This window comes from Lissotriton vulgaris, chromosome 4_1, assembly GCF_964263255.1.
Source record: "Lissotriton vulgaris chromosome 4_1, aLisVul1.2, whole genome shotgun sequence".
Taxonomy (NCBI): Eukaryota; Metazoa; Chordata; class Amphibia; order Caudata; family Salamandridae; genus Lissotriton; species Lissotriton vulgaris.
The window spans coordinates 702,755,333-702,782,711 of record NC_141691.1 but is presented as its reverse complement, the minus strand read 5'-3'; the positions used below and the strand labels follow the sequence as shown (position 1 = coordinate 702,782,711).

General features: G+C 40.3%; 1 protein-coding gene across 1 annotated transcript in view; it reads right to left on the bottom strand.

Moving 5' to 3' along the window:
- The window catches only part of BMP6 (bone morphogenetic protein 6), a 508,375-nt gene that overhangs the window by 117,683 nt on the left and 363,313 nt on the right, over positions 1 to 27,379 (bottom strand). The window contains exon 2 of the mRNA XM_086965002.1: positions 547 to 739. Coding sequence (XP_086821128.1) covers positions 547 to 739 — 193 coding nt within the window. The remainder of the gene's footprint in view (positions 1 to 546; positions 740 to 27,379) is intronic.

The window sequence follows — 27,379 nt, the reverse complement described above, 5'->3', positions numbered from 1 at the left end:
GAAAAGTCAATTAAACAAACATGAATTAGAAAATTAAGTTAAAATCAAAATGAAGGCAACTATATTTACCTGCAAATCCTATTACCCAAGAAATCAAATATGATTTATTGAACCCCACACACTACCGACTTCAATGCATATTTACTGATTAATCAAGTCGAAGAATTGGGTTCCATTTTTTTAATCCGAAAATACATTCATACATTAATTAAAGTATTTACTTCCACGTATGTACTGCAAACATAATTGTCTATAGGTGCATCCAATTTTTGGTCGGAGGAGTGAGTGATAGTGATTTTCCTAGGACCAAAGAATGAGATCTAGTTTGGATTCGAACTAAGGTCTCCTGGTTCAAGCTCTTTTAAAATACCTGTCTATATGGATCTAAAACCTAGGCCAGCTCCTGTGCTGCTACCACCTGAACACACTGTTTAAATAGAATAATCTTAAGGAACTTCACCATTTTAACTATCAACGGATTTTGCACAGTCCGAACATTGTGAAACTGTTTAGCCAGTGTATGGAAAAAGAATGTCAAAGTGCTACCTGTATTGGTTCTCCTTTAAAACCTGGTAGACGGTGATGATGAATGTTTGGTTTTCAAAATTCCCTGAGACGCAGTCCTTGTAAATTCTAAACTCGGCAGCTGTTACGGCCTCGCCCTCCGGAATCTGGGACAGGTTGAACTTGAATTCTTTGTGATGCCGATGCTGAGGTGAAAATTCCTTGTCATACTCAACTGTAGCAAAAGAGACAAAAATATTATTTTAGCACCATAAGAACAAGCTTGATCTACTTCTTGAAGTCATAACTATGGTTATTATGGAGGAATGCGTATAAAACATATGAGGAATATCCTTTTGGCTACTGTTGTTATGCTTTCTACCTTCGGTGCATAGCATGACCAGCTCAACATAAACATCCGTCATCATATATGTTCTGGCCATTCGGCCTTGTGTGTTAAAAGTCACATACGTGCCATGTCACCCGAAGCTTTTGAGAGGCTTGGATTTACTAAGACATGGAGCTCCCCCTTACTCTGGTCTATTCAAAGCCACATTCCGGCAACGAGCTTCAAATTTACAAGAAAACATGCCAGGGATTGTTTTTGGTTATCCTGTGTTCACTTTGATATTATTTTACTAATCCAAACTCTGTAATACATTACTTCAAATGGGGAGTTCTAATGTCATGTTCTGGCTTGACGTGAGCGGCACAGTATTACTTTATTAACTCTTTTGTTAAGGCACTGGGTGTTGGGATGTAGTCGGTTAAGTGATTTTCCCAGGATCACAAGCTGTTGAGCTGAGGTCAGGATGCTCTGTGTGTTTCATGAGCAGACCATGAGACGCTCTTGTTAGATCTCCATCAGAACCTTTGGTCAGGTCATTCAACTCTATTTTGTTAAGTCATCTGTGCAATATGTCACTCTAAGTCTCCAAGTGTTTTGGTTTTGTCAGGGCTTTAAGTGGAATGAAAAAACTTGGGGTCTCTCAAAAGAGCGTGGCCGATATAATTAATGGTGTGTCTAAAAATCTGTGCTTAGTATGGTATAGTGTGCCCCCAGACTGGCATTTTGCTGTTTCTCATTGCATCCAGATATATAATACAAGTAACATTATACCTACAACAAGACAGGAGTATTGGCTTTGTCAATGGTTGTTAATTGCATAAGATAAATAAGCAACAATTAGTGCATACTGAAAATGCTTCAGTTCTGAAATGATGAGACTGTGAAAAAACTATAACGAGTCTCTTCGAAGCTTCATCAAAGACAGTTAAGGGTGGTACTGCAGCAAAGTTAAGATGTTTTTTTCCACCCTGAGGCTGAGGGAAAAATGGAGAGCCTGATAGGGACCTGTCCCAGCACCTGCTTTTTAGACCTACCAGTGCTGAGCACCGGCAGGACCCATATCACTTAAAGCCCTGCGTTTTGTACTTTGAGGATTGCTGATGTTTGGATGTGTTTGCTCTCTTTCTGTGCACCAATCACTTTCCAGAGTTAGCCCTTCTTATTTGTGCCTGGTATTGATGAAGTTTCACTAATTCATAATCTGTAATCCTTTACCAGAAAAGGATGTCTTGTTTGTTCAGCAGGGAAAGCATTGTATTAATCTTATCAATTAAAAGCTTTACAAGAGCAGAGGCATTTGAGCAGGCAATAGAGGATATCACTGAGGGATTCATGTGATTTACATAGAAGTCCTCTCATCAAAATGGTAATCTTTCTGAACCCTCAAGGTGCCTTTGTTCTAGTCTGGATATTTAATACTGTGCATTGCTGTACATAATGGACATTTTAGGGTTAATCATGTGTGCCCCTGGGGTCTGGTGTGAGAATTAGCACACCTGGAAAAATCCAACACTAAAGTGTTTGAAATGTATGAGGTGTGATCATTATCACCTCTTCCGAGTTAACTCTAGAAATAGGACATAACATGTAGGTTTTGGCCCCTACTACTCAAAATGTGCACGTGCCAGTATTAACCGGACATTTGTCAACTGTTAAATCCTAGAGGGTTAACTGCTGAAAATTAATAGGGGCATGAACTTTATTGCATGCAGTGATTAAACTATTAAATATTCCATGTGGGTGCACCCGTCATAGATCGCTTTTCCAAGACAAGATCTGTCATTGGTAAATATATCAGATGAGAATCACCTGATCACCACCATTTTGATGGTCGGCACGGTTTATACTAAATGAGATCCCGGTGTCTACTACCCTGTACTGAGATGAGGTTTACACCTGTTCTAACATGTTCCACTGCAGAAACTTACTTGACAAGTGCTGAGCGGGAACTCATTTTGCAACCCATCCCTCCGTTTAAGCTCATCACCCCTCCAGGAGAGGGACACCTAAAATCATAGATGTGACACTCATCTGTTGATGAACCATGCGCAGTTGTAGATTTGATGGTCCTCGGTGGGAGAGTTATTTAACATTGAGTTATATCTATTGCTTGCAAATTCTAGGTCTTGCAGTTCTTTGGAGCTCAGCCTTTTTAACACCTTGCCTGCTCATGACGAGTTGAGCTCGTCGTGAGGCACGGTGCTCCGGTGCTCATGACGAGCTCAGCTCATCATGGGCCGTGGAACGCTCAGGTGCGGGGAGAATTCTCTGCTGTGCTGAGTGTTCCACGGCAGCCAATGCACCTGTGACGAGCTCAGCTCGTCATGAGCATGCGGGCGCTGTGCGCGCCCCCCTCGCCCCCAGCACAGCGGGGGAATTACCACCGCAGCGAAGCGGTTAATAACCCTACATTTTTACCAGCCGCGGCCCATGCAGGTAAGAGCGGTGGTGCCGTGTTGAAGGGAGGTGGGGGGGATTCGACAGACGGCCACGAGGGAAAATTAAATAAATAATACATTTTTCGTCGTCGTATGTCGAACCCCCCCCGCCTACCCGGCTCCACCACTCTTACCTGCCGAGGCTGTGGCTGATTTTTACTTTACAACTTCTCAGAAACTATCCCTTGAACTTAATTTAATACTACCATGAACCCTATCAGAAATGTATAGCAGCCGTCGGAAGCCAGCTACTCCATCGTAATCTAGTTTGTGCAAACATGGGCATCAAATAGGGGTAGTCGGGAGTTACCACTGTTAGCTCGTCATCTGGCATCCGTAGCACTGACCTTGCTGCTGTCAGAATCATAAGGTCAGTACCAGGAACAGGAAGTAATCTCAGTTTCCAGAGCCCGCTCTGCTTTATGTAGTTTCAATTCATGGTCTTCCAACAGCTCCTCAGCAGCTAACAGGAGCCTGTTTAGTAGTAATGGTGGGACAAGGAGACACCTTATAATGTAATTGCAGTTGCAAGTGGGCATGATTTTGTTTCCACTGCCCTGTGCATGTTGGTAAAGGGAACTCAATGAGAGCAAACCTGTTGCTTGGCCAAGAGATAGTTCTGGTTTGAATTACTCAATCTGTAGCTTCTTTTTGTCCGTCCCCATCTAGTACTAATAGCATTGTTACCGTGCAGTACAGGAGACTATGTCATGGACAATGCTGGATAAGTATCCCACTCCTGTACCAGTGGTTAATTTGTGAAAAAATAAGTGTCAGGGCTCACGTCAGGAGGCTGCTTGCACCAGCCCTTTGCCCCTATTAGAGTCACCTATAACCGAACTAACTACTAGCCATGAAACCCTACAAGGGGGAGAGGATGAGGCATAATGTCCAGAGAGGCCGACTTTGGAAATGTGAAACAAGGTTTGAGTCTTGGTGTAGGCTCAACATTGTGCAATTCTGGGTAAATCACTTAACTCCCCTATGTCTACAATAAATGAATGTGTCCTTAATTGGTGCTCATGAAAAGCACTCCAAATCCTTTGGGTTAAGTTCATACTATAAGCGCCGATGTTGACGATTAAGTGCCGGTGCCAAGCACCGGAAACCACCTGCTCAAAAAAGCACTGCTTGTACCTACTTGAAGAGTAAAATGTGCTCCTGAGACTTTGGTCGGCCCCTCCCCGTTCTTCTTTTTGCAGGTAACAGCATGGTCCCTTCACAATAATACCAGAAGGAGGATATATCTAACTCACAAAAAGTGGCTTAATTTTCTGCCTGAAAAATCATTGAAGTTGCCCACTATGCATTGACCAAATCTTTTTCCATGATGTTCAGGCTCTTTCAATTTGCTTTTTGAGATCTGAGCTCTCCAACTGATTATATGTACCTCATGGAGACATTGAGGTTCGTGCAATCACTCGCAAGTCTCAAATCTCTCAGGGTGATTCCAAGTGATAATGTAGCAATGTAACAAAGTGAAACTAATGTTCCCTATATTCACATTACTCTATGTTCCATAGTGAGATATAATAGGAGCAACACCTCTACGTACGTTTCAGTAATGCCATGCCCACATTGACGATCTGAGCATGGGCCAGGCCGATGTGGGTCAGACAATGATGTATTGGTGCAAACGCTATCATGCTGATGTTCCCACCCCACCTGATGGACCTGCAGGTTGTCCTTGCAATACATAGAGCTGTCAGCACTTTGTGGCACTCGTACCCCCTGGACATGTGGGGCTTATTTATAAGCCCCTTGCGCCGCCGGGACATCACTTTTTGTGATGCACCAGTGGCGTATTTTGCTGCCCCATATTTACAAGGACACATAAAGCCACCCTGTATGGCTTTTATTGTCTTTGTAAACACGGCCCCTTTTCACGCAGCACTTTGTGTGAAAGGGGCGTGCCATGGGTTTTGCTGTGGGTGTTCCCTCATAATACCACCCTGCTAACCCTGCATAAACCCTGCATAAACCCCAGTCTGTGTATCACCTCTGTCCAATAGCGCCAGGAAACCCATGGTGTCAGTGCGCTCTACAAATTTCATTTAATAATAATAATACCAATTGCTTCTGTTGCATTCCCAGATTTACAACCTTTCGTAAACCTGGGAATGCGCCAGAATGCTACGCCTCCCCAGGGGAGGCATTGTGATGCATAACGAGGAGACATTTTTCATTTTCTATTCTGCAGCACACATAGAAAGAGGAAATCACCTCTTGTGATTGTTTTTGTGCAGGTGAGTTGCCCTTCCTACACAAAAATAATGGTGCAAGGGTGGATGCATTGGCGCGTGACAGCCAATTGTGTGCCAGTGCAGTGGAAAGCACAGGGATCAACATATTGTTGTAAATATGTTGCATCCCTGTGCTTTGAAAGTGACTCAGTGCGGCGCAGGCAAATGGCTTGCGGTGCTGCGCTTAATCACTTTCTTGTAGATAAGGCCTGTGGAATCTCTGGGACTCCTCTTCACTGCCATACATACATGACAGCCATTAATTATAATGGGGTTACCCAGTGACCCTCAGAACCTGGGTATTACGTGGTATGCAAAAAGTGGTTCTGTCGAATTGTACTCAATCTCTTTGACTCAAACAATTACTTGTCTCATAGATTTTCTCATATGTATTTTTTATGAAAAAACATTGAAGGAAAAAGCACACACCAAACGATTATTTTTCTGGTTCGCAAAGTTGTAATTATTCAATCACTTTGCAAAACATTTGTTTTCTTTAGTATTTAAAAGGCGGTTGTCCATATACATTGAGAATATAACGACAATAAATAAGTGCAGCAGTGAATAAATGTGATCTGTGACAAGTGGTGACTGTTATGGTGATACAGTTTCGTGACAAATGTAATTTAGATTAACACACAAAAGGAGGTCCTAGGGGAATATTTTAATGACCCAACTGCTAAACCCCTTAACTATCAATAACACCAACAGAAATTAGCAGTGAGTCAAAGGCTAGAACAGTCATGTATCCAACTGAAAATGAGAAAAGCTAACACTGTGAGCGAGTTCCCATCAGTCCACCATCGAGACCGCCCTTCATCATCTGGGATCTCTTACTCTGGATAACAAATGGTAACCCATAAACTACCGACTACAGATGTTACATAGCCAGGTAGAAAGGGTCCCAAATACATCAACTCAGATGTGACCAGGGTGTGTCAAAATGTGGGAACTGAATAGCAGTGCTAGAATGAAAAAAGTGCAAGTGATGAAAGAAAAGAGAAAGCTCTAAAATTAGGTAGTGAGAGGAGAAACAACTTTAATAGATATCCTTCCACTCCTAAACTAATAAAAAACAGTGCAAGGTGTAGTATAAAGTATTGACTACTCCCTGAGATGATCTGAGTTGATGTATTTGGGACCCTTTCTACCTGGCTATGTAACATCTGTAGTCGGTAGTTTATGGGTTACCATTTGTTATCCAGAGTAAGAGATCCCAGATGATGAAGGGCGGTCTCGATGGTGGACTGATGGGAACTCGCTCACAGTGTTAGCTTTTCTCATTTTCAGTTGGATACATGACTGTTCTAGCCTTTGACTCACTGCTAATTTCTGTTGGTGTTAAATGTAATTTAGATACACTGGTCCAACAGTAACTTCAATTTACTCAAACAGTATTGCAAATCATATTTTTCTGTTGAGATGTAGTGAGGACCAATTGGTGGATTAGCGTCGACGTTTCGACCCTGCGGTATGGTGCCGGTTTATTTGCAACCGTATCGGGTTTTCATCAGGACAAGAAGGGGGACAACCTGAAAGGAGGAGGTGTCTTATTCTTAACCTCTGTAGGATGATTGTTCTTCTATTTAATCGTGGTATCTCTGTAAAAGAATTTATCACCGTCCGGTGACGAATTCGGGTTTGAAGTGCCGCAGCCGCGATCACTTGAGGAGCATGACAGCAAACGTCTGTATCTCTCTCCCGTTCTCGAGTCAATGGGTGGCGGTAGCGTCTTACATACAGAGCAGAGGAATCCCGGGAATGCCACAAGACAGCCCCTCACAATTCAAATCTTGGGAATTCCTTCACCAATACCACACATTACATGCATTACTTGCAATCCCCTGGAGAAGTATTTATATGGACTAATTTGGTATCCTAACTCAGATATGGTGGTAACAGGACCCTTGTCTCCTCCTTTAGGGCTCAGTGAATGTCCAATGGATCCCACTGCATGGCTTGCCATTCCAACGCACTCCTACAAGGGTGACAATTGAGACTAGTACAGGCCCCCTAAGCTATAAGTTTAAGTAAGTTTAAAACCGTTCTTATAACTTTGGGGCCTGTAAGAGTCTCGATTGTCACTCTTGCAGGAGTGTGTTGGTTAGGAGATGTGTTGCTACTGACATTGGCAGTGCTGTGAGGGGCAATGGGCGGTGCAAGCTGCAGTGGGCCCTGGCACTTATGTTTTTTACAAATTAAGCACTGAATTGTTGCATCCATGAAATTAAAAAAAAGGGATAAATGTAATGCACATATACAATCTGGCAAGACTAATCCTAATAAAACTGTTAATTCCTTGAGATGCATGGATAGGGATGTAAATTATCAGCCTTCATTCCTCACTCAAACTGCTGGTCTAAAATCCGAGAAAGCATGTACATTACTGTGGGCACAGTGCTGTGTTGACTGGTAGGAGAAGCAGACACTATGGGTGAAGGTTGAAGGGCATGAGGGTTCATCCTATGTCCTTCGAGAGCACAATAGAGCAACCACCTTTACTTATATATATTGCAGTTCATGATTTTCGGAACAGGTTAATGGGCGCGATTCACAAAGATTTCGCTATGAATAGGTGTGTCTTACTCATGTACTGCTCCTGGTTTACTAGTGGATTCCAGGAGGTAGGCAGAAGTGCTGCTGGCATTTTCCTGGCTTCCTCCTGGAATTCGGGAGCAAGCTCTGAGTACTACAAGTGTTTGTGAATCACATCCTGAATATTTATTTATGATTTTTTCTTTCTGCTTCTCTTACATTGTTCTGTCTTTTTCAAAATCAAGATGTTATTGGCATATGCTTCTTTGGGGTGGGATGTTGACCTTTTTATCCAGCTTCTCACTCTGGATGTGGTTTGATAGGTCCAAACTTCACACCAGACCTTCCGATAAGACTCAACGACGGGGCCCAGCACGTTGACTTCACCATCGAAAGGAGCTGGCCCTAGAAATAGGCTTAACCCAGCTATGGAGGCAGTGACTGACGGTTATCGTCTTGAGGAAAGTCAGTATTTGCTATATAAGGACTTTAACATTTTAATTATGTATACTTCCTTAGTTGTGAAACACATTGGGATGAAGATTCAATGAGAAACAAGATAAAAACTCACAATGTGTAACTGGGGAATTTTCTAAATTATTCCCAGGATCAGGAAAACTCCAACAATATTTTAAAGTCAGTAAACATTTGTTTTTTTGGATCTGGCCTTAGAGACAGATTTAGCTGTCACTACAGATGATTGTTTTTCAAACAAACTCATCAGCAATACACATACAGAGGGTCTTTTGGTCAGCCGGCTTCACCGATTGACATTCACCTTTTGCCTCCGCCGACCTCAGCATACAGCATAGGGCAGTGTATCAAACCTCCTTACCGGTTGCCTCCCTTCACTATGAGTGACTGCCAAAGCATGCACACAGTGTTCATACCCACATGCAAAAAACGTTCATTTCTCTTCAGTAACAAAAGTGGTCTAAAATGCACTTTATGGATTCATTTTTAACTTAACTTTAATTAAAACATTGGAATGTTGGAAGCTCCATTGAAAACAATGGAGAGCTCCGGGCTTATAATAGTTGGTATAAGCCCGGAGCTCCAACATTCCAATGTTTCTTTGTTCACAGCTGTGGTAGCCAGAGGAGATTTCAATCCCCTTGCCCTCCCTAAAGCCTTTGTTTTATTTGTTAGAACAATCTGCCCTCTAGTGGCATGATGTTCTAATAGCCTCATAGCCCTATGTAGCTGGGCTATACCCGCTATAAAAGTCCTGTTCCCTTGTTTAAGGCCCTTGCCGAAACACTGGGGCGGACCTTTAATAGCCGGTAGAGCCTGCTTGGGCAGGATATAAGGCTATAGTACCGGCAATTTATTGTCCCTGCACTTTGGGTGATTTATTTTCAACCTTTCATTTGAAGTTGCTGTTATAAAGTGTGTAAGTGACATTGTAGCTGCCATTCATTTTAGTGTTAGGTTGAGTGGTGATATATTGTTGTTGTTTTTACAAATAGTAATAATAATATGCGTAGCAGAACTGCAAGTTGTGTTTTTTAGAAAACATCACTAGTAAAATGACCATATCATTAAGTATTTCTTCATTTACATTTTTTATTTCACTCATATAGAGGCAACATGTTGGTGGCAGCATGTTTATTTCTTTCTATTTTTTGGTACAGGCTTGCAAAAAAAATATATAAGAATAATCATTGCACCAGCTTGCTTAGACCAAGCCTCTTATCTTTTCCAATGATTGTTAAACTTTTAACAGAGTATCGAATCACATTCTGCTTTCCAATAACATCAGTGGATATTATTATATATCTTTAATGCTAAGCAACTAAGACAGGAATTTCAATTTATATTCCTTTATTTCCCTTTTTACTTCTTTTGCTGGTATAAACCTAACTATAATTTAAAAAGTAATGTAATGCTTCAGAGCTGTAACACCTTGTTTTATTTTGCCTGGGATTACTGCAAAATGAGTGAGAACACCTGTATAAAATGCCTATGAATTTTCATTTATAAGTCTCAAGAACAAATAGTGTAAATTCACGTTATTTAGTTTTTCCTGAATTTACTGGATAATAAGGTTCTGTGTATAATTTTACCAGAGGCATAGCTGCAGAAAAAAGTCCGTGATTGCTCTCTCAATTTATGAAAGCACAATTTTTTCAATTTGGACTATTTGTGCTAGTGTAATTCAAATTTTGTACATCTCTTCCTAAAGCATAAATGACTTTCCTGCTTAAATGGAATCTTAGTTGATTTTGTTTTTACAGGTGGTGTCTGGCAACAGCAGTTGTCCAAAAAACACAGATGACTGTGGGGTTGCCTGACATTGCCTACTGCCCTGGGCGTCCCTCTGTCAGCACCTTCCAATTGGCAGGTACAAGGACATGTCAGGACATTTCTGACAAGTCATATCCATCAACCTGGTGATCTCAACGCCACATGCCTGCTTGTGCAAGGTAGAGACTGGATAAACGAAGAGTGAGGTTTGCCTTTGCATCTCTTTTTGGGTGTAGGGAGTTTCAATGTTTTTCGTACTTTTTATTAGCTATGTTTATATTTGTATATATTTGCAGCTCTGTGAATACATGTCAGTTATTATTATATGGGTCACATGTATCTTGCATTATGAAAAGGTGACTGTGTTACTGTGTGCCTTGAAGACAACATTCCTAACGTCTGTCAATATACTAATGTCTGTGTTATGTCCTGTGGTTGCACTTCTTTTATGGGTGGTAGTTTTACAAGAGATCATTTGACTTTGCTCTGGGGTTCTCTGTGCCTCTTATTACATCTACGCAACTTATTTGACGTATGCACTTAATCGTTTCAATTCAGAGAATCATAATTCGACGGTTGCGCTGTGTGGATGTGCATGTCTTTCACTTGCATATCAATGCGTGTGCTTGCGTGAACATAAGGGCATATTTGCCTATTGTTCTTTCCGACTTTCTCATGCATTGTACCCTCAGCATCTTGTCATTTCCTTGCTTTGCTTTCCATGCTGTATTCTCGTTGCTCTTTTGCAGAAGTGTTCGCACATTCCCCCACCAGTCAGTCGTGCAAGGGCTGTTTCTGTCTTTACAGTTGTATATCAAAACAACATAAGCAGAAATGTCTACCCCCACATTTATCGACTCAATAACGCAGGGCCGCTATTGTGCTAAGAGTGATGGGTCACTTACCTCAGACAGGCCTTCACTATCATAAGGTGTGTGACGCTGATGTTGCAGGAATATGACGTATGTAATAATGGACCAAACAGTTTCAGCACGGTTGAACAACACAATGCTCATGTATGAGAATGTATACCTGGTTTTTATTGGTATTGTGTCTTCATAGCATTGCACTAATGCACCGAACTATAACTGTCATGATGAATGCAAAAATAAAAATAAAAGAGAAAACCCAATAAACAAATTTAAACCAAAAAAAAGTATTGACTCTCATTATATCTTAATGGTAAGCACACATACGGAAGAGAAGATTTACTACTCTAACTCTACGTTTACTCCCCTTATTGATATAGCGAAAGTTGATAATGTAGATTCCATACATGTGCAGGTTAAAATAAACAAATGTGAGCGAGATTCACTACGTTTTTGCTGTGAGTTAGTGTGAGTTAGTCTTGTTGCACTTGACGTACTCCTAAATGCCAAGGGTAAGCCATGATTACTCCAGGTTTACTTCTAGCTGACTACTGTAGTCCAAGAGTAAGCCAGAGTACTACAAGAGTAAGTCATAGAAAAATCTATGTCAATTGGGCTCAAACCTTTTATACTTGTAGGTATCAACTACAGGCCTATCAACTACAGGCTTGCAAAACAGGATTTCCAGAGACACACATTCAATAAGTTGAGTTTTCTGTTCATAAACCAGCTTATTCACATGAAAAGGTCTGCCATTCATTAAGCAGACTTTTTGCCATAGTACGTATACGTTAATTTCTGGAATCTGTTAGTAATGCAGGTGTAGTAAAGGAGTAAGTCACAACAATATCTTTGTGTATATGCCCCAGTACATTTAGGTAACACCCATATCTTCATACTCCGTTCACAAGGAATTTGCGGTGACTTACTCTGCTAGTTTTCCTTGCTCTCATGAATTCCTGGAATGAGCCAGGAGTAAAACAAGCGTAGTCCCTAAATTCATCTATAATTCAGGAGTACTCCAAGAGTAAGCCACACTTACTGTCAGCAAAATCTTTGTGAATCAGGCCCATTGCTTTTATCACTAGCATATAAACTTAAACACATAGGGCCTGATTCACAAAGGTAAACTTACACTTTTGTGTAAGTTGACGATTGTTTGGTATTCACAAAGGGATTTACAAGTAGTATCTTTACGAGTGCGGAGTGTGGAGTTTCCACACATAAAAAGATAGGATAGGTCTATTTTTTAATGTGCGCACATTCTGCACCCATAAAGATACTATTCGTAAATACCTTTGTGAATACCAAACAATATGGAGCCCTTCCCACTGTGCAGAGGTTTATGCTATAAACTTCCACAGAGGGGCAATAGACAGTCTTTAAAAAGTCACATGATAAGGATAATAGTACACCTGGAAACCTGCTCCAGATGTGGCTCTCCAGACTTACATTTCTGTACTTTCACAAAAAAGTGTAGATGTATGTTCAGCTTGAGTTGCAGTACTGTGACATTATTTTTACACTTTGGTATATGAAATGGGCCACTTAGAGCCCAGTTCACTAATTTGTTTAAGTAGGTCTTATAGTACTCCTGCCTTACTCCTGAATTCCTACTGCTCAAAGTCAGGATTAAGCTTTGCTTCGTAGTATGGACCCTTTCTTCGGTGTGGTTCCTAAGGCCAACCGCGCCAAAGAAAGCGTCCATACTACGAAGCATTTTTTGGGTTTCTTTCGCCGCATTCGGGCCACTCAGCAAGCTCTTAAAGCCTCTAATACATCACTGAGTTTGAGTTGAATCTTTTTTCGTTCATCTACAGCGATTTGTCCTTGAATATTACGGCGTCTCATCAAGGCTTGACATTTGCATATTCAGGTCTTACCAGCACTGTGCTTCTAAGCAGTAGTATTCCATCAATGAGGTTGGCCCCTGAGGAAGCGACTGCTACGTCCCGAAATACATTGGGCATTCACAAGATTGTTGTACAATAATCATTATATGGGGTATATTGTACAGTAGTATTGATGAAATAACAAATGTTAACTGTATAATGCTCATTTAAGTTTCTGTTATATTTTATTACATTGTCAAATACTAATCGAATAATAGTTCAACTGGAACAAATGGCACAGTGTTGAGTATTAATATTATTAATATTTTTATCAGGTTCCCTTTGAACAAAAAGTTAGGGTTTGTTAATAACCCAGTGAATAGTGCACAGTGCACACAAGTTATCTAACTTGTAGTAGCATCCTTTTGATTAGACACTTGGTCAGACAGCAAGTGTAGCACTGTAGCACCACTAATATTCAGCTGGATTCAAAATAGAGTGAATAAATAGGTATAAACGGTGTGCTCCTCCAACCCCTCACTTGCTCTAAGAGTAAGCCCCACATATTCATAGCAAAATCTGAATCGCATTAACCGGGCATTAATCAAAAAGATTTTCTTGTGACTTTTGTACTTTGCTCATCAAATTCATATATAAACCTGTAATGCTATGAAAGTAAGTCACATACTGACTGTAAAATCTTTGTAAATTTGCACCCATGGAACCCAATTCATGTTGGTCCGAATTCACAAAGATTTTACTATGAGTAGGTGTGTATTACTCTTGTGGTACTCCTGGGTTACTTATGAATTTGAAGAGTAAGGCAGGAGTACTCCTGGCTTACTCCTGAAATTCTTCATTAAACCAGAAGTGCTACATGAGTAAGCCACATGATGCTCTTTTGTGATCCGGCCCCTGTAGGCTTTTCAAAGGGATTGCAGAGGAGGACACGGAGCTCTAGAAAGATTTGGTCAAAGTATTCAGGGCCACACATTTGGCCAGCTGCTACACCTAGAAACTTGTTCTCCTTTCAGTGCTTTTGGGGAGTGTTACCATATAAGCAGCATCAGAGGAATGTTATTCTTAAAGAAAGGAATTTCACAATCTGACTTTTGCCCAATAAGCAAGAGTGGTGCCAGAGGAAACACTTGCTACTTTAGGAAGGTTAGGCGGGTGTGTGAGGCTTGTGGAGATAGTCATGTCTATGTGTGGGAGACATCCTGGAGATAGCCAGATCCCTTTTAACAATGCTTCATAAAACTGAAACTAAAATATCTGAGTATGTATGTCTACTTCTGTGTCATGTTTGCCAATGGGTGGGATGGGTTGAGGTGTGTGTTCAAGACCACATCATCATCATATATAATTGGATCATCGTCTGACTGTAATCTAGAAGTACTGGATGAAATATTCTCCAACATCAAAAACTTTGTGATTAGGAATAAATCCCCCCCTCCTAAGGCTGTCCGAGCTCTTCAGGCAACCCACAGGAAACCCAAGCAAAGTCTTTTTATGAAAAACGTGAAGCTCAAATTGTTGGGTAAATTCTTGAGTAATAAAGTCACAAATACATAAAGTAAGACAACAAACTCTTATAGAAGTTTTAATTGTTCAAGCTATTTAATATCTCCCATTTTCAAAACAATGATGAGATGTTTTCTGTTGTACAACAGCTTGCACTTGTTCCACCCCTCTATGGCAAGTTGGCGTGCAAATTCGATGAGGCCTGACGTGCACTAACATAGTCATAGAAAAAGAAGACAGGATTCCTGAAAACAGCTATTCTGTTTGTGTAGGTGGGCAACCTGAAAACTGAATCCAGAATATCAAAGCCTGCACATATAGGGGACAACATTTCAAGTTCAGAATATCAAAAGGTAGGCAAGTAGAGATTTGATATACCTAACTCCACATATGCAACTTGGTAATATACATGTATCTTTAAGGTACGTAGATCTTGAGTTAGGAATAGTAAATCTATACTTCCCTTCATGCACTTACCTTTCAATATTTTGGCCCTCGATATTCTGTCCACAATATTCTTGCAAGTCGATATTCTTGGACTCGATGTTCATAAGTACAACCACGTGTATGCCGCGGTCAGTAACGTGATCATGTACGGTCCATGAAAGCTGTCAAGAGGCACACTGGCTGTGCATCACACATTAGGTGGCACACACGCTGTGTGCCCTACAAAACACGTCTCTACAGAGGTGTGAACAGGGGCCCCTGGGTCCATCAGGCATCAATGTGCATCTGTGTACAATCACACACTGCACACAGCTGATCCCTGCTTTCCCTTTAGAATTAGGTGTATTGAAAAGCAGAACAGCGGCTTCAAACAGCCGGGTCCGCCTTACTCTAACATATTGTTCTCCTTGCAGGCACTGTGAACAGCACATTTGCTGTAATTGGGTGCACTCTGCCCAGGCACACCCAGTTAAAAGTCAGCAATGGTGAAGAGTGACACAGTGTGCCCAATCTGTGATATGACCCCAGGTGTCACAGAACAATTATTGATGCACAGAAGTTACCTACCTCTTCCGGTTCACCTGTCATGTAGGTTGAATCCCTGGTGTCATGTTCATATTGTCACATGTGACATAAACTCAAAAGAATTAATACGAAAAAAAGTGACCTGTAAATATTATGCTGTTAGGACCCATCCACAATAGAATTTATTATAAATAGAGGCCATTCTGCTCACATCAATAGCTTTTCACAAAAATGTATTTACTAGCAGTTCTCCAACACAGTACCCTGCTCTAGTTTGGAACAAGTAGGTATGATCAACTAGCCACATTTTTATAGTTCCGGTCAGAAGTATTCCAGCAGGGTATACACAGTTAGAAATAATCTTGGAAGGATTTTATCCATCTGCTGGAAATAAGATATCCATCCTGGCACTGAAGTCTGTTTGGAATAATGTGAATTAAACTATGCAGCTTCTGTTTAAAACTGACAGTTTCACTTGCTCCATTGAAACAATAAACTTTTTTGGAATGAAAAAATGCCGGGACTTTGCTGCATACCACTGGGGTGGAATTTCAATTGGTAAAATGTAGCTGAAGGACATACCTTAAAAATAATTCACAAATTTGCAAGACAGATTTTTTTAACTCCAGATAGTTGGCTAAAGTAGTTTAGCTGGTGGATCACCTCAACTATTTCCAACAGACACTATTACATTTTCTGCCAAAGCACTGATATTTTCCTGCTAACCCAAGATGCAGATGAAGCTCAAAGGCCATATTTTGGGCAGGTCAAAAGTACAATTCCTATCTCAATAAAGAACCTTCCAGGAGAGCTGCAGTCACATTGCAGTCTTAAGGGCCAGACAGAGAAAATACATATGACAGAATATATACCTCTTTTAGTGTTTAATTGGTAAAATAATCAGTACCAGTGCTCAGTGTTTGGGTCAGAAGCCCGAAGTCAGCATTGTAGAATGTTAGGAGTGCTGGGTAACAAGGAGGTGTACTCTTGATATCACCTCATGCCTGTTTCATCCACCACCAGACACTTTCTGCCTATTCATCCAACTCTATCATATTCTTTTTCAACCTTGATTTTCCTCTTTTTTCCATCTTTCTCCTACTCCTTCTTTTCCACTTTTGTGTTTTTCTCTCACTTGCTCTGGGTCAAAGTCTGATGAGGAAACATAATGCTGGTCCCCAAGAATGAATGCCAGTGCGCCCCACCTGCAACCACAGGCTCAAACTAATCACTGCTGTTTTTGTCGTCTTGGACAGTACCCAGGCCTATGGCTCCTCTACTGCCCACCCCCTACCCCCGGTGAAATTGGGCTGTTGAACCCATTGCTTTAAAAGTGATGAGATATCTATGCTGGTTGGTCATAGGGCCAGGGGTCCAAACCAAGAATGAAATTTACAATGTACATTGTTTCCAAATATTTCGGGGTTTTTTGCCATTCTGTATGTCACTAGAACTCTAAGCAATATTCTAGTGTACCACTTTCACTGACTGCAGTAATTAATCACTGTCTACCGCAATGATCAGGGTAAATTAAGTCAGTGTTTCTTCAGCACAATCAATACTTGAATTTAGGCACTAGTCATCATAACCACTTCCAGCTTTTCTTGTGATGGTTGTTTTCCTACCCAGGCTTAAATAAGGGTGGGAGGTAGAATTAGTGAAAGGAGGGAAGGTGGAGACTATTTACACATTCTAGAATTCTAACCTGCAAATAGAACAAATCTTTCCACACACGGCATGAGGACAGTCCTTTCTGTAGAATCAAAGCCCTTTGTGGAATTCTTCCAGGTATCCGAGCCCTGAAGTATGGTAGGAAGTACTGCTGACTTTTTTGAGTTACCAATAAAGATGGAGAGCATGCACTATGCAGCAGTATACTGGCAACAAACTATGATTTCAGGCATCTTGGATTATTGGGTAATTCTCCTTGTGGTTCATGGCCTCCTTTGTCAGGCAATCGTACTACCATGTTGCTGCAGCCAGTACCTCACTAAATGGATTCCGAATTTTCTCTGACAGACACATTACTTCCTAAACAATTGCTTGAGTGTACAATTGGATTACAGATACGTATCCTGAAGTCGTGGTGTTGCTGCAGACAAACTTGAACTATAGTCTTGAACATTTATCTGAACTGTTAACACTGGGGTTATAGTCTACAACAGTGAGTACTCTTAGGGTGTATTATTGCATATGTAAATATGAACATATTTGTACAAGAGATTAGAGTTTCATTAAACATATTCAACTGTTAAGATTAGGGAACAAGAAGATTATTGATTACTTTGCAGTCCTACAGAAAGCAAGTAGAAACTGTAATAAAAATTGAGCACATGTATATTTTAGATACTTATTTTTGTATGTTTTAGTTTTCAGGTATTGTGAATTTCGTAACATAATAAAGACAGTTGGTAATACAGAAACATTGCTCAGGTATATCCATTTGTAATTGGAATTATACTTAGTCTCTAAATGACAAATCTCTTAAAATATCTCTTGTAGGGTTTCGCAACAATTCAACTGAAGTTAGGAGGAAGTAGTGGTGGAGTCCCATGTCTCTGCTTTCTCTCTTTTCCAATTCCTTTCCTTGCTTCTACCACTGGAACTCATATTCCTGTATATGTGGCCACAGGCGAAGGTGGTGGGAGATTTTAAAAGAGCATTGCTCCCACTAGATCCGGCACACTACATCCATGCAGCCTGACAACCAGTCCACCTACCTCCTTCCTGTAACCTCTATTCCAGTCTCCATTAACATCTTCATTTAAGCCGCCTAGGTGCATCACTGCACGCATTAGTGGCCACATACAGCTAGCTTTTTTTTTTATTTCAGAGTATTCTTCACACAAACATCACTCTGAATACACTTTAGTTATGCTGGTAATCCATTCTCTCAGTTCATCAAACAACTTAGGATCCTTTCTATTAGGTTGGTAACTTCAGTGTATCATTAATTGTTCTGTGACACCTGGAGCTAGCTATATCACAGATTGGGCACACTGTTCCACTCAGGGTTGGATTGAGATTAAAAATCGGGCTGGACAAATTTAGGGGCATATCAGAAAGGGCCAGAGTTAAAATTATCGGCGCTTTAGCGTCCTTTTTCGGACGAAAATCGGCTATCATTTTAAGGCCCTATTAGCAAGGACACGCTAACGCGTGAATCCATGCTTCTTTGCCCTTTCCCTTAACGCCCAGCTTTGCATCTCTAATGAGATGCAAAGTGGGCGTTCCTCCCCAGGACAACGGGAGAAATGTCGCTAAGTGACATTTCTCCTATTATCAAGCCTCACGCAAAGAAACATAGCGACAAGAAAAGTAGCGATAACCTCTGTATCGCTACTTTCCTTACGCCTGCTTTGAAACTGACTTAGCCATGGTATCCTATGGAAGGTGGATATCATGGCTAAGTATGTGTAGCCCTATCAGCAAGCTATCACCAAAAGTTGTGTGATTATCGCTGGATTTCTAGCGATAATCGCACATTTGGTAGCTTGCGCTCTGAATTTTATCGCTTTGGAGATAAGCGTTGCTGATAGCATGCTATCTCGGCGATAAAATTCAGAGTTGGCCGGCAATAATTATCCTAGCGCTAAGTGCGCTTAGCGATAATTATCCCCAGCCCTTGCTGATATGCCCCACAGACATTTCAGAATTGAACAGCCCTTCCTATGTCTAAGTCTACCTCTCCAAACACAATTCTTTATCAAGGTAAGATTGGGTGAGGCTAGCATATTACTTTTGAGAATTGGCAGAAGGAATGGGGTTAAAGAAAAGTATCGGGTGAGGCAAGGATATGTTCTAGCCCCTCTTCTTTTCACATTATAATTGTGGATTTAAAAGAAATATTAGGCTCCATTCACTTGTTGTGGTTTTAAATGATTGGGGATCCTGTTGACACCTGATGTGTATGTTGATGAAAGTATTAATGGATAGGACTCTGGATTTACAGAAACTCTGTGAAGCTCTGAATCAATAAAAAATGTTGAACTTTATAAAGACCAACACCAAGAAGACAAAAGTGATGCTGTATAGCAGATCCCCCAAAGGAACAAATATGTTTTAAGCCCAAGGGAGAAACTAGAATCCACAGGGACCTGGGGTAACTAATATTTCTAAGAACACAGTGGTCTCTATAAAAGAAATATTCTCACGTAATAGTAATTAATTTATAATTATTTTGATGAATAATGGAAATCAATCAATATACACAAATATTACTGTAAGGTGAGCAAACCGAGAGGTGAGGATGAAGTGCTCAGTGCCCAGGCGATACATAAGTGTAATTTAAGCACTGTTTGAATCACAAAGTTAAAAGTTTAAATTATGACTTTTTATGACACAATCTGGGCTGCACCCGACATGTACATGTTGAAGACAGGATAATGCCAAAATACCAAGTGTATAAACAATATCGACTACCAATAGTCTATATAACAAAAACTTGCGCAGACAGTTCAATTCCCCTTGTAGTTGAAATGCGTGTTTGAGAAACCTGTGTAAGTAACATTGCTCATGCAGTGTACAGTGTCTCATGGCCGAGGACATATGAGGGAACTTATTCATCAAGGGGTCTGGGAGGGAAGAGGGGGAGATCGATACCCCAATATGTAGCCCTTCGGGACCATATTTTCCTATGTTTCTGGGGGTAGCTGCGCACCTGAAAAAAGCAATCTTCGCACCCATGCTTCTGTTCAGTTCTATTCACCATTTCCCTAACGAGGATAGGTCCCTTTCCACAGCTGAGCAATATCACGCTCAGCGATAGTGAGGGCCAGAAAAAGTTTTGATGTTTTGTATATGTGTCCGAACAGAAATGATTTAGGGAGGGGCACTCCTGAGTTACTTCACTTTTTCTGAACTGTCTGGAAAGATACTCAAAGCGTGCTACTGAGGTTCGCGCAATGTCCCAATTGCGCCTGAAACATGAAAAACAACCAAGCGAAACCGCTTGCCCTCTGTGCACTGTTGCTAGTCCCTGTTGGGAATTGTAAAACAAACTAATCAAAAAAACTTCATAACAATCCACAAAATGTTCAACATTTAGTTTTGATCAAAGTTCTTTTACTGAAAGTTTATAGTCCATTAGAACATTATTCTTTAGCACAGAGTGAAGTGAGACCGTTTTTCTTTTTGAATAATTAGGCATCAATTTAGTACGGGATAACTTTGAAAAGTCAGGATCATCGTTTCTTGAGTATCACGGGTTTTCACACACATGTGAGTAATCTTTTCAGCGGATTCAGTTTATGTCATCAGTTTATGTCATCACTTTATTTTCCTTTCCTCTTACTATAAAAATAAGTCATGTGCTAAAGAATTTTCGTTTATACATAACCAATGGATGATATTATGTTGTATATGTGATGAGGATGCTTTAGACTGTAACCCATGTCATGGGAGATTTGATTAGTATAGTGAATGTATTATTTAATGTTTTTCAGATACAGCCCCTGACGAAGGGCCGTGGGGCCCGAAATGCATTGGGCATCTGAGCATTTCTTGAAAAAAGTATTGGATTATCAAAGGAATGTATCGTACATGCACTTTGGATATTATGAATTATAATAATGTTCTGATGGACTATAAACTTTCAGTAAAAGAACTTTGATCAAAACTAAATGTTGAACATTTTGTGGATTGTTATGAAGTTTTTTTGATTAGTTTGTTTTACAATTCCCAACAGGGACTAGCAACAGTGCACAGAGGGCAAGCGGTTTCGCTTGCTTGTTTTTCTTGTATATGTGTCCCCCATACCCATAAATATGTGTTTTAGCCATCATATTGGTACCATTGTTTTTGTTTCAGGTTTTCCCTTGATTCTAAATCTTAAGCATGGGTGAAGCAGGTGATAGCAGAGGATCTTTACCTCCTGACAGAGTGTTGCTAACTACAAAACCTGAGGACTCCTGCAACAAAGAATAGTGTGTCATATGCCAAACTAATCAGACAAGTTATCAACTGCAGCTGGACAGAAGAGAGTTTGCGATGCTGCAGAAATACAGCAAGACAAAGATCACAAAAGATTGAAACTGATGGGTGAAAAGGATCAAATATTTTATCATTGTAACAAGTGCTACAAGTCGTATACATTGGAAAAAAGCCTGGAAAAATGTGTAAACAAATTGCAGAAACCCGTGAATTACAAAAAGAATCTGAGTATTCTTGAGTAGGCTACGACAACCAAACCCAATGACCATCCACTAAGAAGATCAATGGCTACCCCTCATCCATGTCCAACAACTGATCAGAAAGCAGAGGATCTTCAATGTGCTATCTGTGGTATAGCTCTCACAGGGCAAACATGTTTTTATCTGCTGTTGTTTCTTCCAACATGAAGTTTTGAGCTGAGTAACGGATCTGAACAGCAAGGTGAATGTATTTGCAATAGATCTGTATACCCACCCAAACTCCATCTGTGCGTACATTAGGAAATATGAATGTACAATGAGCTCCCAACAGCAATGTAACCACCAGCCTTCAGTTAAGTTTGCACTCTTTGAAAAAGCAAATTAAGTTTGAAAGCCACTCTTGAGTGCTGGCTACGGGTCACACTCAGTGAGATCAGAGAAATAATAATCAACATTGATGAAACTGTATTGATCCATAATAATGAAATTGAGATTTTTCTGGTGAGAATGTACAATGACAGAATTCACTTTTGTCAATCTAACAAAAAGAATGAGCCACTTATGGTGTTCTCAGCTGAATTAACTACTGAAGTTCTTGCTGCCAAAATAAGATCACATGATGCAGTAAAATCAGCAGGAACCATTTTAAGAAACATCCTGAAATATTAGATTTCGGAATTAATGAAAACTTGTATGATGCCCCAGAGCTCCCCAAACCAACAAAATGCCTGATGTTGTCTTAACATCATTGTTTAGTATCAGCAAACCAAAAATGATCCAAACTAAAGATTTTCCCAAGTGTTTTAATGAATCACATCATCGGAAAGAAAAAACTCTGCTACACATATGATTGCCTATGCAATCAATGACAAGTACAAAAGTAGAGCGCTAATCACTTCAATGAATAGGATTGGTGTATCAAAAAGTTATAGTGACATAGTACGGAACAGGATCTTATTAGCAACTCATGCTGTAAAATCTTGTAAATCCGACAGCACACCACTTCCAAATCACTTTACCAGGAAAGAATTTACAAATGTTAATTTTGAAGACAGCACTCCTTTGTCTGGAACATCCAGCAAACATGATACTGCCATGGTGCTTTTTCAAGACTGCACCAATGAAGTAGCTGCTGGAAAACCAGCTTTGTCAGCTGTAGGCATAAATAAACAAAGCTGCAAACTTATAACTCAACTGCCTTGCCAATGTGTTGCAAAATCACTACAAGCCATCAACATGTCCCAGTCTACCAGAAAGTTTCAACGTCACTGAGGAAAGGACATGGATCTTTTTCTACCTAATGCTATGGTCCGCAAAGCTGATTTAACTGAATTTATTATATTGCTTATTCGGTGTGGGGTGCATGCTGAAGTAAAGCCAGTACCTCAGTGGGCTGGAATTCATGCTCTTATCTCCCAGAATACCATCCCACTGAAGAAGGTTGGGTTTTTACAAGTAATACCATCACCAGTCACAAACTACTCAACAGTAGACACAGTTCTAAACAATTTCTAAAATATGCATGCTCAGCTTGAAGACCAACCATTTTTCTGAGATGAAGGTGTTTTCTGTATTGTAGCTGATTTTTATGAGTAATCCAGTAGAATTTGATGAAATTTATTCAATGGTGAGCGTTTTCCACATGACAAAAGTTGTGGTGAGAATTGCAGGAAGTAATCTCAATAGACGTGGCATAGACAATGCCTTATTAAGGCTGAAATCTTTGAAAGCAAAACTGTCCAGTCGGTATTGAATGGAAATCATTATGTTAGTTCGTTACAAGGTATGCTCATCATATCTGAGGCCATAGAAACATTGTGTTGGAATGCTTTCTGGAAGAATGACAAAATAGGTTCTGCATATCTTATCTCCGAAATGAACAAGGCACAGTGTGCATTTCTTTCAAAAGACATAATGTAAAGCTAGGCAATGTTCAATATATTCAGTTCAAAATCAGAAAACCTGAAAACCAAGTTCATAGAGTTTGCCAAAAAATGTGAAGAAAATTAAGAACTTTGCAAGTACTGGGGGAATGTTTTACAAATGATAGCTCTAGTGAAAAGCTTGGTACATGCTGATCGGGAAGGTGATCGGGAGCTGCACTTAAAGACTGTGGAGTCATAGATTACTGTGTTTCATGAATTCAATTGCATAAACTACCTGAGATATGACACTGTCAATATGCTCTTCTCAAATGGTCAACATTCTGCAACTGTACCACAAGTCTACCTCACAACAATGTTACACCACAAAAGCAACACAGCATTTCAACTCACTCTCAAACACCATCTCCAACACATACACATGCAGACCCATCAAAATGTCTTCTTAGCATGCTGGATGAGGAACACGATAAAGAACAGCTACACGATTGCTATCCTAATACAGCTAATACCAGCAATAAAAACACACCTGCTACACACCCACACAATACTGATCACTCTTCTACAAAACAAAGTCCCACTATCACCAAAGGCCACTCTCTACACTGTCTACTAATAAATGCTCGATCCCTCTCTAAAAACAAGAACCACATCTACGACCTTTTCACCAATGCAAAACCAGACATACTATTCATAACCGAATCATGGTTGGGAGAGAATATGGCTCCAGTCCTGCATGAAGCCATTCCTCTAGGCTATCAAATAATCACCAAAAATCGTATAGCCAAATAAGGAGGTGGTATAGCTGTTGTATTCAGGCAAACAATACATATCACTAAAGTTGACAACATCTCCATAAAGAATTGTGAGGCTCTTCTAACAAGATGCAATCCTATACCGTCTTCCACCTGTAACTTCCTGCTCCTTTACAGACCTCCACCTAGCAAGGCAACATTCCCAGACGCACTTCTAGACACAGTTTCAAACCTGATAACAATACACTCCAACCCATGCGTTCTGGGTGACCTTAACATTTGGTTTGATAAAACCAATATGACACATCCATAAACAATAATCACCGGCCAGGAGACATTGAACCTGCATCAGATTGTCCCCAATCCAACACACACCGCTGGACATATCCTAGATGTAATTTTTGCTAATACTGAACTAGTTACCTTTCAAACTATAACTCCAGTCATATGGTCAGACCACCACTTGCTTGCTTTCCAACATAAAGCAACACTAAGCAACACACCTAAAACTACCTTACATCCATCCACCTATCGGCCGTGGAAAAAACTCAATTTGGAACACTTGGAAACACAACTAACATCCAGTATAAATCTGGAAACCATACATTCTGTTCAGAATCTATATGAGTGGCTACAGGAAGCTTTTGACATCCTGATACCACTCAAAACCACACAACAGAACAAATGAAAAAAAGCGCCTTGGAGAAACATAGAAATAAAAGACATAAAACAACAAATTAGAAAGCTGCAACGTACCTGGCTCAAAACAAACGCCAAACAAGACAAACTTCACCTACAAAAAATTAACAGATTATATAAATCAGCTATCAAAAAAGCTAAGAAAAGGTACTATTCAGACTGAATTCAAAATGCTAAATGTGCAAATAAAGAATTCTATAAAATACTCAATGAATTTCAAAAACCAAATTGCCTAGAAGGAACTCATCCTGTTACTCAAGATTTCAAAGACAAACTAGCAAATCATTACACGGACAAAGCAGACACGTTGGACTCGTACTTAAATCAGAAACAAAGCACCAGCACTAACCCTTGTACAAAACAACTATCCAAGAATGCTCTAATCAAGCCTCTCTGTTCCTTCCAACACATCTCACACAATGAATTTATTGACCTGGTCAAAGCAAGCAGGCCTGCCGGCAGCCCTTCTGACCCCTGTCCGCCACAAACTTTCAAGACAATTCTTTTAACAACCTCTGCTGCCATTCCAGTAAGAAGAATCATCAACGATTCCTTAACTACTGGAATATTTCCAGAAGAACTCAAAAAGTCATACATACGCCCTTTACTGAAGAAAACAAACTTGGACCCGCTGAACCCTGACAACTACAGACCCATTACAAATGGACCTTTCCTGGGCAAACTGATAGAAAGAGCAGCGTTCGTCCAGATGTCACAATTCATTGAAGAGAATAACATACTTTCAGATTTCCAAACAGGATTTCGTCCAGGAAGAGGCACTGAATTTGCCCTCCTTGCCATCTGGGATGACCTAAAGAATACAATTGACCGCAACGGGGTTGTTGCGCTACTCCTCTTGGACCTCTCAGCTGCCTTTGGCACGATTGACCATGACACTCTGAAAGAAAGACTTTATGAAGCCGGCATAGAGGGAACTGCTCTAGACTGGATCGCGTAATACCTTCGAAACAGAACTAATCTCATCCACACCCCACTTTCTCATCCAAACCATACTCCACAAAAGTAGGGGTCCCTCAAGGTTCTATCATCTCGCCCATGCTTTTCAACATCTACATGAAGTCTTTACCAGTACTGATCAATACATTTCACCTCACGTGCTACAACTATGCAGATGACACGCAAATACTTCTTCAACTGGAATGCCCCAAAGACATTGGAAAATCACCAATTTTCAGCTGTCTCAGAGCCGTGGATCAGTGGATGACTTGGAGCAATCTCAAATTGAATGCTTCAAAAACTGAAATACTGATGTGTGGCGATTGGAAAAATTACAACCCGCTTGCCGCATGGCCTGATGAACTGGGATCACTGCCTAAAGTATCGAAGGAAGTAAGAAACCTCGGAATGACCATGGACTCCAAGCTGTTGATGAATGTCCAAGTGGATAAACTAGCAAGATCAAGCTTTGCTACTATAAAAACGCTGCAACTAATTTTCCATCATTTGGGATTTCCACACAAGGTCCAAGCTACCATCTACCTTGTTCTATTCAAACTCGATTACGCCAATAGCCTCTACCACGGATCACCTTTAACGACCATGAAAAGATTACAACGGATTCAGAACTCGGCTGCCAGACTACTCTTGCATATCAAACCACGAGACCACATCTCCCCTGCCTCGAAAGCCCTGCATTGTTTACCGGTTGCCAGAAGATCCACGTTCAAGCTGCTTTGTAGTACCCACAAAGCAATACATGGAATAGGACCACTCTTCATCAGGAACAAAATAACCAAACACATTCAACAAAGGAACCTCTGCTCTAAAGGAGCATCTCGCCTCAAAATCCCACCATACAAGAAAAAAACCATGGGTGGCACATCCTTCTCTGTTCAAGCAGCCAAACTATGGAACTCTTTACCCCCCAACATAAGATCCACCGACAACCACCTTATCTCAGAAAACTACTCAAGATCTGGCTCTTCCCCACATAAGCACCATACGGATCAGAAATTTACAGCATATCCCTCTGTATATAAGCATTTGTTTTCACTATAGATGTGTACCTATCGTTGTGTATTACTTTACAAAACATGTAAAATAATTATATTGTTAAGAGAAAATAAAAAATAAAAAATAATAATAATAATAATATTCATCAGTAAATAAAAATCATCTTTCGGTCTACATGTACATACTTCCATTGTGCATCTATGTACCTTCCATGTATTTGGATCTGTGTGTCTGCTACTTTTCTCCTGAAAAAGCATATCTAATGCACTACCCTGTTTCTCATCCTGTGCCTCTATCAATATATTTAATCTAAATATACTTACTTCCTTTTTGTATCTATATACTTTCAATGTACTTATGGATCTATATATTTATCACTTTCTTCTAATATAGCATTTCCAATGCACTAGCCTATTTCTCAGCC